The 13965-nt window shown below is 29.4% G+C and overlaps 3 protein-coding genes across 3 annotated transcripts; all 3 read right to left on the bottom strand.

The window, feature by feature from the left end:
• Positions 1–4851: 4851 nt before the first annotated feature.
• Positions 4852–7012, bottom strand: LOC145751151 (uncharacterized). Its single transcript, XM_082567244.1, has 6 exons — positions 6720–7012; positions 6316–6426; positions 5913–5972; positions 5618–5725; positions 5286–5444; positions 4852–5157 (listed from the first exon to the last, which is right to left on the bottom strand). The coding sequence occupies exons 1-6, from the start codon at positions 6810–6812 to the stop codon at positions 5083–5085; spliced, it is 606 nt and encodes a 201-aa protein (XP_082423370.1). The 5' UTR covers positions 6813–7012; the 3' UTR covers positions 4852–5082.
• Positions 7013–7395: 383 nt separating this feature from the next.
• LOC145751135 (uncharacterized) lies at positions 7396–9418 on the bottom strand. The gene is made up of 6 exons (XM_082567226.1): positions 9255–9418; positions 8911–9030; positions 8618–8677; positions 8305–8418; positions 7996–8151; positions 7396–7785 (listed from the first exon to the last, which is right to left on the bottom strand). The coding sequence occupies exons 1-6, from the start codon at positions 9306–9308 to the stop codon at positions 7747–7749; spliced, it is 543 nt and encodes a 180-aa protein (XP_082423352.1). The 5' UTR covers positions 9309–9418; the 3' UTR covers positions 7396–7746.
• A 1513-nt stretch (positions 9419–10931) lies between these two features.
• LOC145750318 (uncharacterized) lies at positions 10932–13902 on the bottom strand. The gene is made up of 6 exons (XM_082566318.1): positions 13793–13902; positions 13290–13409; positions 12621–12680; positions 11969–12076; positions 11609–11776; positions 10932–11401 (listed from the first exon to the last, which is right to left on the bottom strand). The coding sequence occupies exons 1-6, from the start codon at positions 13877–13879 to the stop codon at positions 10937–10939; spliced, it is 1008 nt and encodes a 335-aa protein (XP_082422444.1). The 5' UTR covers positions 13880–13902; the 3' UTR covers positions 10932–10936.
• Positions 13903–13965: the final 63 nt, after the last annotated feature.

The following is a 13965-nucleotide window of genomic DNA, read 5'->3' as shown; positions in this document are numbered from 1 at the left end:
GGCACCTCGAAAGAAAAACAAAAGGCGCGGCACTTTCCTTTTAATAAACTTATCCATATCTCTGATTCTATTGAACATAAGTTTAGTTCTAAGTGAGCAAGATTTCGTCAAAACCTGGGTTCCATCTTGCTTGGGAATTGCCTGTTTGATTTATTATTCACTATTTTGTAGCCTTGGTTGGATGGTGGTGGAAGCAGTTGTGCTGTTTATTGCGATTTATTTTGTAAGTTTATTAAAATATTTTCCAAAACATAGTATATGGTTTCATATTTTCAAATTTCTTATTTATGTAACATTTATGCCTTAAGTTTGCATAATACCATAAAGTAACAGTTAATAATGAAATTAAAATGTTACAATATATTTTAGCCGAAGTATCTCAAAAACAAACTAGCCTCCCACAAAATAGTTATTTATTCGATGATTTGGGGTTGGTTTGTACCTGCTTTGATAACATTGGTCCCCATTATTGGCAAAGAAACTTTACTGAGAAAGGATTTGGTGTAAGTTAAGAATATTTGGTGACCATGCCATTATATGCATGTAAAATTATATGTAAAAAAGGATATGTAAACATTAGACTTTATTTTTCACAAAGTTGTAAATTTTAGATGTTGGATTAGGAATGAGTATGTTGTGTACATTGTGATTATTCCCACTGCGTTTTACATCGGTATCAACCTGATCTTCTATCTGGCAATTATCTACAAGTTTATCTGGAAACTAAACAGAATTGCTGCGGTAATAATTTAAATAATTGATTAAGTTTTTTAAGAACTTGTTTATTTATTTTAAAGTAGATAAAAAGTTTCTATTTTATAATTAAAAGTATTTTTTTAAAGGCAAAGCGAAACCCATCAAGAGATGCTTGGTTTTCTTTTACGCTGTTTATTAGTTTGGGAATTACCTGGATATTGGGCTTTTGTGTGGCAAGTGGGGGATTGGTACTGGCAATTATTTTCGCTATTTTAACTTCACTTCAGGGTAAGTTACCCTTAAATTAAGTGCACTAACCACTGCAAATAGATTATTATTGCCAATTAATTTGTTTAGGTTTCATGATCTTTTTGCTTCGTATTGTTCGTGACAGGGAAATAAGAAAGGAAATAAAGATGGAAATTAGAAACGCAAGATTGGCACTCGATAATCTTCCAACATAAACAACGTGCAACAAAATGTAGTTGCATAAATATAAAAGTTATTTAGTGTTTATTATTTAGTAAAGTAGTTGCCCCCTTTAAAGCATACATTACGTGCATATGGTATTGGGTGATTGTAAAAGTACTGTTTTTATATTTCATCATCAAAGATTGTTATATTACCAAAAATCTTTTGTTCATGAAAGCCATTGTAATAATGATAGGAATTTTACCCCTTTACCCCAACCATGCACTGGATTATGCATTTTTATCTTTAACTTTACCTAAATAAAAGTCTTTTTATAATTTTGGTTTTCGTGTAATTGTCTATTAAGTCAAATGGTATTTGGTAATATAGGAATATCTATTCTTAGAGTTGTTTTACTAAAATGTCTCATCTTTTACCCTGCTCTTAGCTTCTTTAGGGGAAACTTTTTTTATACAATGTGCTACTATTAATATTTTAACATTTTTTAATTTGAATTATCTTTTAAATGGAATTCATTTCTTGCAAAAGCTTAATTAACCTGACAAGATTAGTTGAGCGATCATTTACTAAATAGGTGTGAAAAAAGAAATAGATAAATTTCAATAAAGCGTAAGCGTTGTTTTTAAAAACCAAACACTAATCTTATCAGGTTAATTAAGTGTCTTTCGACGAATATGCGTTAATTGTTGTTGATAAATTACTTATAATTGGGTTTTGCTTTCCTATTTATTTTTAGGTTAACGCTTTTAAAATTATTAAAATAGTTTTTGTGTTGTAATTTAAAAAAAATTGGTTGGGAATTAATCTATAACGAAACAGAAAGACTAAAACATAGCTTATGCTCGACTTTATTTGTCTACTGTACTGCGTTAAAATGGTAGCGTAGCCTATATTGTTTAATATTTTACATAAACAGTTAAATTTTACATTAAAAATATTTAGTTAACAAATAATTATGTTATGTAAAAAAAATAAAAATTTTACCTTCGTTGGGATTCAAACTCACCTTCTTCAGATAATGACGTTATGGATCTGGCCTCTGCCTTACTTAAATTTCTGCCTGAACGTGCTTAAAGGCGTGTAAGGATTTTGCTTTTGTGGATGTATTTTTTGTAATGCGAGCGTTGTCGTAAGCTTAGTTAACTTTAAATAAGCTGGAGTGTGCAAACTTTTACATATTGCTTTACAAAAGTCATTTTACTTTATTCTAGTTGTTGAGCTAGTTTAATTATTAACAAAAACAAATGTAATTGCAGCTATACAAAATAAGTTTAAAGCAAAAATTATATTGAAGGCAAGATAAAGTAAAAAGCTTTAAAAAATTCAATTATCGGATTAACATATGGAAATTTTAAACTAAGTGACCACAAAAATGAAAGGAATTCGCAATCTGTAAGGTAAATACTAAATTTAAACCTTTTTCTAATGAAGTATAGTGATTTTTACTCTACTGGGTTTAAATGCACAACTAAACTATCTCTCATTCTTTAATAATGCTAATCTAAATTGTTAAACTTTGACTTAAACGCTTGCGAAAAAAAATTTACTTTTTCAGTCCTGTACTTATAGTTGATTAGCGGCCATGTTTTTTTAACGTGTTTTGTTACGTCAGAATGTTGCGTAATGACATCACATATTTAAGCAAAAATTGTTTTTTATTTTAATAAATTTAGAAAATTATCCTCAATTTTAAACAAAATGTTCAATTTTAAGTTTAATTTAAGTTTAATAAGTAGCTGTAAAACGTTATTTAAATTAGAACGTTAATTAGGATTTTTGGCTTTACAACTTCCAATTTAAACAATATGTTATTGTATTTTTTTGTTAAAACAACATTCTTTTTTAATTTTTTAAATTTAATCAGTAACAGCAAAAAAACGTTCGTAAATGAAAGCAGCACAATAAATACATGCAGAATAACAATGTTAATACCACGCTACAACTTTAATTTATATTAATTTTATTTTCTTAGATTGTTTTCATTTTGTTTTTTTTGATGATCGTTTTTTGTCTAATTCTGTTGTTATTGGTCGATTTAATGCTCGGCCTGTTACCAAGTTGATGGTTCGTCTTGATGGTTCGTCTTGATGTAATAAAATAAGATATGTTTAATAAACAGATTAAAACCAAATCAAAACGTAATAGTTTAGTATTTAAACATGTTTTAATTATATTGTGGTAAAAACTTAAAAAAAACAATACCTTTAGTTGTGCAGTACAGCCAAATACAATATAATGCACTAATAATGTGCGCTAAGGGCATAAATAAAAACAAATACTCAAACAAAGTTAGGAAAATAGAATCGTTTTTTTTTTCTTCTTCCTAAAAAAAGTAAAGGGGCAAAAAATTTATAATTTTGCTATATGTAGCTCACAAATTTAGATTATTTTTGTTTTTATGTTTTTTATTTTAGTGAAAAAACATATAAAAGTTACTAAAAATAATTTTAACATACGTCATCAAAGTAATCCATTTCTCGGTTTGCGAAAGCTTTTGCAAAAAAATAACCGTGAGCAACAAACATATATATTAACACGTTTGGTATACATATTAAAACATGTAGCAATGCCTGTAAGTTAAAATACAAGATGAAAATTTGCCTGTGAAATAAAATCAAAAATTTTTTAAACTTTTAAACAAGAAGTTCAAGGTAATTTTTGCAAAATTTTTTTTTTATAAATAAATATATTTGTCTTTAGAAAACATTAATTTAATTTAATTTTTATTATGATTTACATACCATTAAGTCTAAACGTTGCCAGCCTGCGAGCATTGCAAATAAACCGCTGAGCGTCAGCTAAAAAGTAAAAAGTTTTAGGTATAAACAAAATAATAGCTCTATACTAAGTTAAACATATTTTTCCTCCTTGGCCCTATGCTGCTAAATCTTATGTTATAACGTGATATGGCTTGTTGAATAGACAAACATATATTGACCATTAGCTTTAATATGTGTAAAGATTGTTTCGTCATTTTTTTTAATTTTTTGTGAATAAAAATTATACTTACAAATATAAATAAAGGAACTATTGGAATGAATACAAAATCAACCCAAATGATCATAGGAGACACAAATTCCAAAACCTAAATGATTTAAAAGACTTTATATTATGCTGTGTTGGCTAAATTTTATTTTTTAATTTTTTTAATAATCATTTTTTAAAATAAAACTACAAGTACCTACCCCAATACCGAATAAAAAATTACTTCTGAATCCGTTATTTTCAATGTTTGTGTTAGAACTATCTTCCTTTAACGACATTTTAAATATGCTTTCTTAAAAACTATTTAATCAAACTCTTATCCTAAATGCTTAATAAACTTTATTTAGTTGTATAAAAACTTGGATTGCCGTTGTTGTTTGCTTTTTGCAATACATTTTAATTAATCACAAGATCGTGACGTTATATTCTATTTACGTGTTTTTATGACAAGTTTTACAAAAATTGGGAAATTGTTATGCCTTTGGCTATAAGTATATTTTCTTAAATTTTATTTGTATTTTAGGTTATTATTTTTTGGTTATAAGTAATCTAGGATCTAAAATTCCTTACATCTTAGTTCAAGATAATTAATGCTTGAGTTACTAAATGCTACTGATTATTTTTTTTAAACATTTTATTGGAATATATATTTAATTTTACTTTTATATAACAAATAATTAGCTATAAAAAAAATGCAAGCCTAAATTTAAAGCACAATTTTGATAAAAAAGCTGTCGAAATAAAAAAAAAAACTTTATTAAAATTACACAATACACATGAAACCAAACGTTTATAGTTTCAATAAACGTAATTCTAGGAGACAATATTTTTATATTACATCAAAAACACACTGCTAAATTTTAGAAATGAAGATAATTTCCAAATCAATTATAAAACAATTTTCAAAAAAGAGAAATTTTAACATTTTATACATTATTTTACTTAGTTATTTTTTCTGTTCATCGATTATCAAGACATAGACATGTTTTGGTTGGTGTACGCTACTTGATGGTTTGCCGGCATCGTCGCAACAACAACTGGTTGCTAAAAAATATAAAAAATTGTTGAAATATTTATTTTCCAATGTTTTTATAAATACTTGTTAACATAAGCTTCTACTTATTAAAATTCATATAAAAATTCTTTGAAATATTTTTAGTTTTATATTTTACCTGCCCGCAACCACCACAACAACAGGCGAAACCCAAAGAGCGTGTGGTTTTGCAGCAGTATGCGGCACTTACAATAAACAGAATACCTTCCAATAAAGTAAGTATTATTACAAGAAAAAGCAAAGCAAGTAATCCTTGTAATTGTGGACTAACAAGAGTCTAAAAAAAAATGTTTGTTTATTCATAAATTTTTTTTCGATTTTTTATACCTAAAATTATTGAAACTATTGAATTGTTGACTATTGTATAACCCTATAGCAAACATAAACCAATACCAGCCACTTAAATAATTGAAAAGCTTTATTTTTTCAACTAAAGTAACAAATGCTTACCAAGCTATTGAGCACCACAAATAAGGGAGTAAGGAGAATTATGCCTCCCAGAAAATTTGCTAAACTTAGAATGGATCCAATAATACTAAAGCCCATGTGTGTGTTAATCTAAAATTTAAAATTACAAAACTACAATTATTATGTTTTATAATATTTTCAGGTTGAAATTACAAACCAAATTAGTTCAACGCATCTTCGAAAATATTAACTTCATGGATATGTTGGCATGTTTTAAATCTTGGTTTTATGTACTTAAAAAACTTTCATCAAGATAATCTTGTTGTTTAATACTTACCAGAGGTGGTGAAGCAGTTTCTTTTCCCGATGCAATCCCAAGCGATCCAGCAACTACCATCTGTACATTTTTATTAAATCTTGTTTAAATAAAAAAGTTAAAGTTAGAACATTGTAATCTTCAGGTTTTGAATATTGTATTAAAAAAATGACGTCATTAATACTTAGAATGACGTCATTAATACTTTAATTGACGTCATTAATACTGAATGACGTCCTTAATACTGAATGACGTCAGTAATACTTAGAATGACGTCATTAATACTTAGAATGACGTTATTAATACTGAATGACGTCATTAATACTAAATGACGTTATTAATACTGATTGACGTCATTAATACTAAATGACGTCATTAATACCAAATGACGTCATTAATACTGAATGACGTCATTAATACTTACAATAATAGCTCCAAGATATCCCATCACAGATGAAGAAATTTGTTGATTGGCAGAAATTCCTCCCCAAATTTGAACAACGAGGAAAATTAATGCTATGACAGTCTCAGTAATCTGAAACATATATTACTCTGAACATGAATATTGTCTCACATATAGAGTTTTAAATATAACATAAAACGGGTAAAAGTATTTGGTTGGAATAAGTTATGAGTTGTAGCAGTTTATCATGTTGCTGGGCACCTAAAAAAGTTTTTGGGGGCATTACGTTTTGTACCCGGTTTGGCTGTTATACCTTATTAGCAGCACAAGCTATTATTTAGCCAAAAAATACAAATAAATTATTTTGCAGCTAAAAAACTTCTGGAACATTTTTAATAACAGTTAGTAACACAGTTAAAACTTACTCCCAGTCCGCGTAGAACGTTCTTGTGACGTTTTACTGCATCTGGTTGTGATGCCACAGTTCCAATTGTTTGAGTAGTAATAACGACTGACATCTTAGTTGTTAAAAGGTATTACTGTTGTAGGCAAAATGTTTAATACTGAAATTACAAACTTAAACTTAAATTTTGTAAATGAAAAATTTGTGTACTTAAACACTAGCAAACTTAATGTTATTAGGGTTATAAATTTCAACAAAAAAGTTTGTTTTTCACTATCATAATATCTAAGTGCGTCGCTAAACGTAATTTTGTTAACAAACTCTTTTCTAGGTTATTTTTTTTTAAATTCGAATGCTTTTTATATATGTTTTTATTCAAAAATCATTAAAGCCTACTCTAAATAAATTTCTGAAATTTTTCTTACTAAACCTCAAACACTGTTGGGTCAATTAATTTGGTAAATACAAGATGTAAACCATGAAATCATCTTCCTAACACAACAATGCGTGCACACAATAGGTATAAAGACACTTCAGAAGATTTTCTGCCTTCACGAGGCGTTGAAGAGTCGTTAAAATTACCCTCTCGAAAAGCTTTTGCCCTTTCTCATATTTATAATTTATTTTGCTATGAAAGAAACACAACAACACGAAAACAGATTTAAGTAAAAAGAACGAAAACAACTGTTTTTTTAAATATGATTTTTCTATTATTTTTTTGACCCAAATAGCTGAAAAATTAAACTTCTTGATATCAAAAATTCGGGGTTCGGATTTAAATAATTTCAATATAATGGTATAATGTGAACGAAGCAAATTTAAATGATATAAAATAATGCTTAAATGAGGCTTTGTATTTTAGAATAAAATTATAAATTGATGAAAATAAATTACTTATGTTATGTTGATAAATATATATTTTATCTGACTATTATTTTGTTTTATGAAATTTTATGTTTGAAAGTAGTATAATTTACAAAGTTGGTATATTCACAATTCTGGTACTTTACATAATATATCAGTAAATAGATACTCTTGCGTTAGTTTTATCATGGGTTCATAATTACTGTGGTGCTTCTAACTGGTTGCTAAAATATGAAAAAATAATTTAGGATTCTGCATAAATTGTAATTTTACTAAAAGAAATTACAATATATAGTTGGTTATAATTTGTTTTGATTTTCAAATTTTATTTATCGGTTTAATTTTAATGTCTAAAAATAATATATTGTAAAGTTTATAACAAGGGTCGGTACTTAAGATTTTTTATTTACTTTTTAGTTTCATTTGTTACTTACTTCTCCACAACCACCACAGCATCCTCCATAACCCAAAGAACTTGTCGTTTTACAGCAAAAAGTGGCACTTACAACAAACAGAATGCCTTGTACAAGGGAAAGTATTAATATTATAAAAAACAACGCAATTAGTGCTTGTACATCCGCATTTTGACCCTAAAAATATAAGTTAACGAAATTAATCTAAAAAAATTTCATGTCAAATATTCTACAATACGATGTTTTAGGCGTTTTGTTTACATTATTATAATTAACACTACAGACCTTTATGTCATTTTTACTAAATTAAAAAACTAAACAAATATTTACCAAGTTACTATTGCCCAAAAGTAAGAAAATGGGTGAAAGAGCAATTGCTCCTATTGCAAAATTTATCAAACTAATAATTGAGCCAATAATACTAAATCCCATGTGAGTGTTGATCTAAAATAAAAACTGGAATCTCACATACGTTTGTAACGTCGCTTATTGAAGTTATTTGCATATTAGTCATAGCACTGATTATTGCATTAAGTTACTTTTTAATTTTTTTTAAATTGGATTTTTTCTTTTATTGGGCAAATATATTTTCAAGCACTTTCTTAAACCCGTTTCATTTATTATTAATTGTACAACAACTTACGATAGATGGCGTGGCAGAGTCGCCACCCGAGGCAACTCCTAAACTTCCGGCAATAAACATCTGAAAAATTAAAAACATTTATAAATTTTTTTTATATATTTTTGTAAATATTCTTGTTAATTTTTCATAGTGAAAAGTGGACGTTTGCAAGAGATGCCAAGAGGCAGGTTGTTCAACTTTTTGTCGTTTAAAAAAAAGATTTTTTTTTTAGTTTAACGATTTTGACACACTTTTTTATGAATGCTTCCAGGCTTAGATTAAACTCTCGTTTTTATGACGTCATGATTACTTACAATAGCTACTCCGATAAACCCCGATACTGTAGAACTATTAGCTTGTACTTGTCCTGGTTGCCTCACGACCGTTGCAATTTGTACAGCAAGAAAAATAATTGCAATTACTATCTCGGTTATCTAAAATAAATTTCAATTCAGTAAAAATTTATTTTATAATATGCAAAAAACATACAACTTGTAAAATTTAAAATACGTTATTATAGCCTATGAGAAGTTTCTACGACTTTATAAAATAAAATTAAAAAAACGCCTTTTTTATGGAGCCAAGAAACATTTACTAACTTACAAATAAAATTATTCTTTAAAGATTAATTTAGAACTTAATGTTGATTATAACTTACCCCCAATCCTTGTAAAACTTTTTTATTTTGTCTTGTTGCTGATAGTTGCGACATTTTTTAGTTTTTTCTATTTATTTTAACCGTCACACAAAAGTTAATGTAAACAAATGACTTAAGTTTATGAGAATATTTCAAAAACAAACACAAGTGTGCGTCCTGTTAGAACAAATTTCAACTGAGTACTTATAAAGCAAAGATATTTTATTTATATGGAAGTCTATTACGTGATATGACTTGGTTATTTTAAATTTTCCCATAAAACTTTCCACTACCAATTTCAAAAATTTACAGCATTTTTACATTAATTAAAAGCCTCGGTTATTTTAGCAGTGCTGACTTTTAGCCTTAGTCTTTTTATAGACTGGGAAAACATTTAATTGCAAGAAAAAAATCCCAAAAAATGTCTTTATTTTAAAGTTTTTATTTTTTTGCGTAATTTCGAAACTAGACATTTAACTTTCATATCCTGTGGTTTTTGAGAAATCGTTCACACAGATCATGAAAATATTAATCACATCCATCCACGTTTAGTGTTTTTACTAATTTCCTTTGCGTAGAGATCGTGAAGTTACAAAATTTTGACGCTTTTATTGATATAGTTGTATTTATCTTTTTTAATATTTAAAAAAGACCAAAAGCATGAAAATGTCATTATTGCCGAAATTGCTAAACTTAAATTTAATTTAACAATACTGAAGTACATGTAATTTTTGAATCAAAATGCAAACAATAAACTTAGTCAATTTACAATTTTCCAATTTATTGTAACATTTTTTTTGCCTAATTGATAAATTAAGTATTACTGCGTCGATCAAAACTTTGTTGAAATACGGCACTAATGCGTAAAAGTACACTAAAAAATTTACTATAATTTGTTTGACAGAGATTTGCCATGCTCAAAAAGTATTAGTTACAAGCTCAAAAAGTAATAGTTGCTTTTACTCCGAGTTTTATACTTTAAAACTTTATATTTCTAGCGAAGTATAATTTATAACATTAGTTAAACAGCATAGCAATTAACAGAGCATATATAAGTTTGTATATTGCAGCAAAAAAAGTTATTGTTATTTGCTAGAAAGTGGTTCCAAATCAGGTTTTTGCTACTGTTCGTATTGTGGAACCACTGATAAATTTGTTTCGCCTGCTTTGTTTGGTTGGCTGTTGTTCGCTGTGTTCAGTTGGCCATTGTTAGCTGTGTTCGGTTGGAAATTGTTAGCTGCGTTCGGTTGGCAGTTGTAAGCCATGTTCAGTTGGCCGTTGTTAGCAGCGTTCGGTTGGCCGTTGTTAGTTTCGCTTGGCTGGCAGTTGTAAGCCATGTTCGGTTGGCCGTTGTTAGCTGCGTTCGGTTGACCGTTGTTAGCTGCGTTCGGTTGACCGTTGTTAGCAGCGTTCGGTTGGCCGTTGTTAGCAGCGTTCGGTTGGCCGTTGTTAGCAGCGTTCGGTTGGCCATTGCTAGCAGCGTTCGGTTGGCCATTGCTAGCAGCGTTCGGTTGGTTGTTGTAAGCTGCGTTCGGTTGGCCGTTGTTAGCTGCGTTCGGTTGGCCATTGTTAGCAGCGTTCGGTTGGCCGTTGTTAGCTGCGTTCGGTTGGCCGTTGTTAGCTGCGTTCGGTTGACCGTTGTTAGCAGCGTTCGGTTGGCCGTTGTTAGCAGCGTTCGGTTGGCCATTGCTAGCAGCGTTCGGTTAGCCGTTGTTAGCAGCGTTCGGTTGGCTGTTGTAAGCTGCGTTCGGTTGACCGTTGTTAGCTGCGTTCGGTTGACCGTTGTTAGCAGCGTTCGGTTGGCCGTTGTTAGCAGCGTTCGGTTGGCCATTGCTAGCAGCGTTCGGTTGGCCGTTGTTAGCAGCGTTCGGTTGACTGTTGTAAGCTGCTTTCGGTTGGCCATTGTTAGCAGCGTTCGGTTGACCGTTGTTAGTTTCGCTTGGCTGGGAGTTGTTAGCTGCGTTCAGTTGGTAGTTGTTAGCAGCGTTCGGTTGGCCGTTGTTAGCAGCGTTCGGTTGGCCATTGTTAGCAGCGTTCGGTTGGCCGTTGTTAGCTGCGTTCAGTTGGCTGTTGTAAGCTGCGTTCAGTTGGCCGTTGTTAGCTGCGTTCGGTTGACCGTTGTAAACTACTCTCAACCCCTTCGGAATTTGTCCAGTCTGCATTGCCATCTGTTAACATATAAACTTAAGAATTTTTGTTGAATTAGATACAATATAGTTTTGAAAATGGTTTAATAACAATATAAATAAATTATAAAATTTGAAGCTAATTTAATTGTATTGCTTGATTTTATTGGTCCTATTTAACAATCCCAGTACCTGAATATTATAGTAATTTAGATTTTAGTTAATATGTTGTAAAAAATAAAGCTTCACCATTTCTTCATTACGTTCGCCGCCACAACAACCCACATAACCCATGGAACGTGTCGTCTTGCTGCTATAAACAGCACTTGTAATAAACATAATACCTTCTATAAGTTGCAAAAATCCGACAACTAAAATAACTGCAAGAACAGCATCAAAACTTGGATCTCTGCCTCGCTAAGATTTAAAACAGAAAGGTTTTTATCATTAACTTAAAATTCGACATATACACTTGTATAAGGTTTTTGTTTAAAACTGTATTTAAAAGGTATTGTTGTATATAAACATCTACAACAATGTAAAATGTATTTTTAAAAAACTTTTAATATTCCACCGTTAAAAATTTATTATAATTTAAACATTATTTACAAATTCCACGTATAATGGAATTATCCATGTAAGGGCCACCACCACTAGTATAACGTAAATGATTGAAAGGATTGCTCCTATAATGCTGAAACACATATGGCCATTGATCTAAAATTATAGTTTTTGTTTTATAAAAGTTCAAAGTTTAATTTAATCTATTTGCAAATAGTTTACGTAGAGTTTTAAGCGCCTTTCAAATAGCATTTGCCTTAACTATATATATTGACATTAACTTAAAGAAATATACCGGCAGTGTGGTGTAGATACCGGCAGTGTGGTGTAGTGGTAAGAACTCTTGCTACACCACACATGAGGTCGTGGGTTCAATTCCCACTGATCTCATGCTGTAGCGCCATAGTCTCTATAATATCCCAAACTGCCACAAGCAACTCAAGACTGGGTCGCAGCGCAGTCGACTTTCCCACATCGAGGATGAAGATATATACAAAAAAATATATATATATATATTGGCATTTTTTTCGAAATACAAAAATTCCTTAAAAAAAAAAAAAAAAATTTAAATTATTTTTATATAAATAAAACCGCGTTAATTAAGCTTTTATATAGTAATAATACAAAGTTCATTACACCATAATCTTATGAAGAAGCGTAAATGATTATTTAACGAAATAATATGGTTTATGTTGCTTACAATGTTCGCATCAGCACTTTTTTTTCCAGATGCAATGCCAAGTGCCCCAGCTATAAGTATCTGTAAAAAAACTTCATTTGTCATAATTAATAAAATAATAATACTATATTATATAGGTTGTTTGGAAAAAATTGCTACAGCATAAGAGGAGTTAGGATCAAACCCACGACTTTATGTAGTGTAGCAAATGTTCTGGATTTGACACCACGCTGTAGGTTTTTAAAGTGTTATGTTACAGAGTTTGCAATTTTGTAAGTGATGTATATAGCACATTAGTATGGTTGACACTGAATCATAAAATGCCTTTAGAACCCCTAAAAATGTCTGTGGTACTTACAATTTTATTTTCAAAACTACTTGAAAATGATTAACATAAAAAACCAGGTTACCATGGTTTTTGTGTGACGTAGAAGGTACCAAGTAGCGTAGTAAATGTATACAAGCTAGTACTTTTAACGTCATCACAAACAAAGCTTCCCTTTACTTTTTTTTAAATTAATTTTAAATTTTTTTTTAAAAGTTGTATAACTTAAAAAGTAGATGAAATTATTTAAAGTTAAAACCATTTTTGTGTTTAGTGACACCAACTTTATTAATTTTTGAGTATAAAAATATCGTTAATATATGACTTTAAGTATAAAAGTGTCAAAATAAAAAAATAAAACTCACAGCAGCAATTGCAATAAAACCCACAATAGATTGTGGTGAGTAAGCGACTTCACCTAAATACTGTACGTATGAGATGACCAGCATTACAAGAAATATCATTCCAATTAGCAGCTCCGCAATCTTAAAATTTTAAATTGATTGAGCTTTAATATAATGAACACTAATGTCGTGAGTAATTTTTAATACACTAGTACTTTGCATCCCTTAAAAAAATTAAACTGTTAAGTATAAGAAAGAAATAGGGAGGACCTTAAAGTACAAGAGTTTGTTTAAGCATCCAAAGCACAATTGATCCAAATTTTTAAAATATTGGAATTTCTATAAAACTAACTTATTTTTTGTCGCTTTTTTATTTTTTTATTTTTTTTTATTATTTATTTTGGTTCGCTTTTTTGTAGATTTTTATTGTAATAACACAACTACACTTTTATATCTTATTTTAAAAAATTTAAGTTTTAGTGAATTTAAATATATTATTTTAAATTAAAATTAATTAAACTTACTCCTAAGCCATGTAGAATATTTTTGTTTTGTCGTACAAATAGAGATTCCGGCTGCATGGTGTTGTATGGTAAAACAGCATCAGGCATTTTTGTTTTAGAAATTAACACAAAAATGTCTCTTATTACAAAAAAAAAAAATTTTACTACAAAAATTTCACGAAAAATATGAATTA

The sequence above is a fragment of the Corella eumyota genome, chromosome 4 (assembly GCF_963082875.1).
Source record: "Corella eumyota chromosome 4, kaCorEumy4.1, whole genome shotgun sequence".
NCBI classification, from domain to species: domain Eukaryota; kingdom Metazoa; phylum Chordata; class Ascidiacea; order Phlebobranchia; family Corellidae; genus Corella; species Corella eumyota.
The sequence above is the reverse complement of the archived record's forward strand: the minus strand, read 5'-3'. Positions and strand labels throughout refer to the sequence as shown.

Coding starts and splice junctions, on each gene's coding strand:
- LOC145751135 (XM_082567226.1), bottom strand. CDS start 9,308: ATGTCGCAACTATCAGCAACAAGACAAAATAAAAAAGTTTTACAAGGA. Junction 9,031..9,254: donor AAGTTTTACAAGGATTGGGG/GTAAGTTATAAT, acceptor AATTTATTTTAG/ATAACCGAGATAGTAATTGC. Junction 8,152..8,304: donor TTTTGGGCAATAGTAACTTG/GTAAATATTTGT, acceptor TTATATTTTTAG/GGTCAAAATGCGGATGTACA.
- LOC145750318 (XM_082566318.1), bottom strand. CDS start 13,879: ATGCCTGATGCTGTTTTACCATACAACACCATGCAGCCGGAATCTCTA. Junction 13,410..13,792: donor ATATTCTACATGGCTTAGGA/GTAAGTTTAATT, acceptor TAAAATTTTAAG/ATTGCGGAGCTGCTAATTGG. Junction 11,777..11,968: donor TTCCATTATACGTGGAATTT/GTAAATAATGTT, acceptor TTTAAATCTTAG/CGAGGCAGAGATCCAAGTTT.
- LOC145751151 (XM_082567244.1), bottom strand. CDS start 6,812: ATGTCAGTCGTTATTACTACTCAAACAATTGGAACTGTGGCATCACAA. Junction 5,973..6,315: donor GATATCTTGGAGCTATTATT/GTAAGTATTAAT, acceptor AAAAATGTACAG/ATGGTAGTTGCTGGATCGCT. Junction 5,445..5,617: donor TTGTGGTGCTCAATAGCTTG/GTAAGCATTTGT, acceptor ATTTTTTTTTAG/ACTCTTGTTAGTCCACAATT.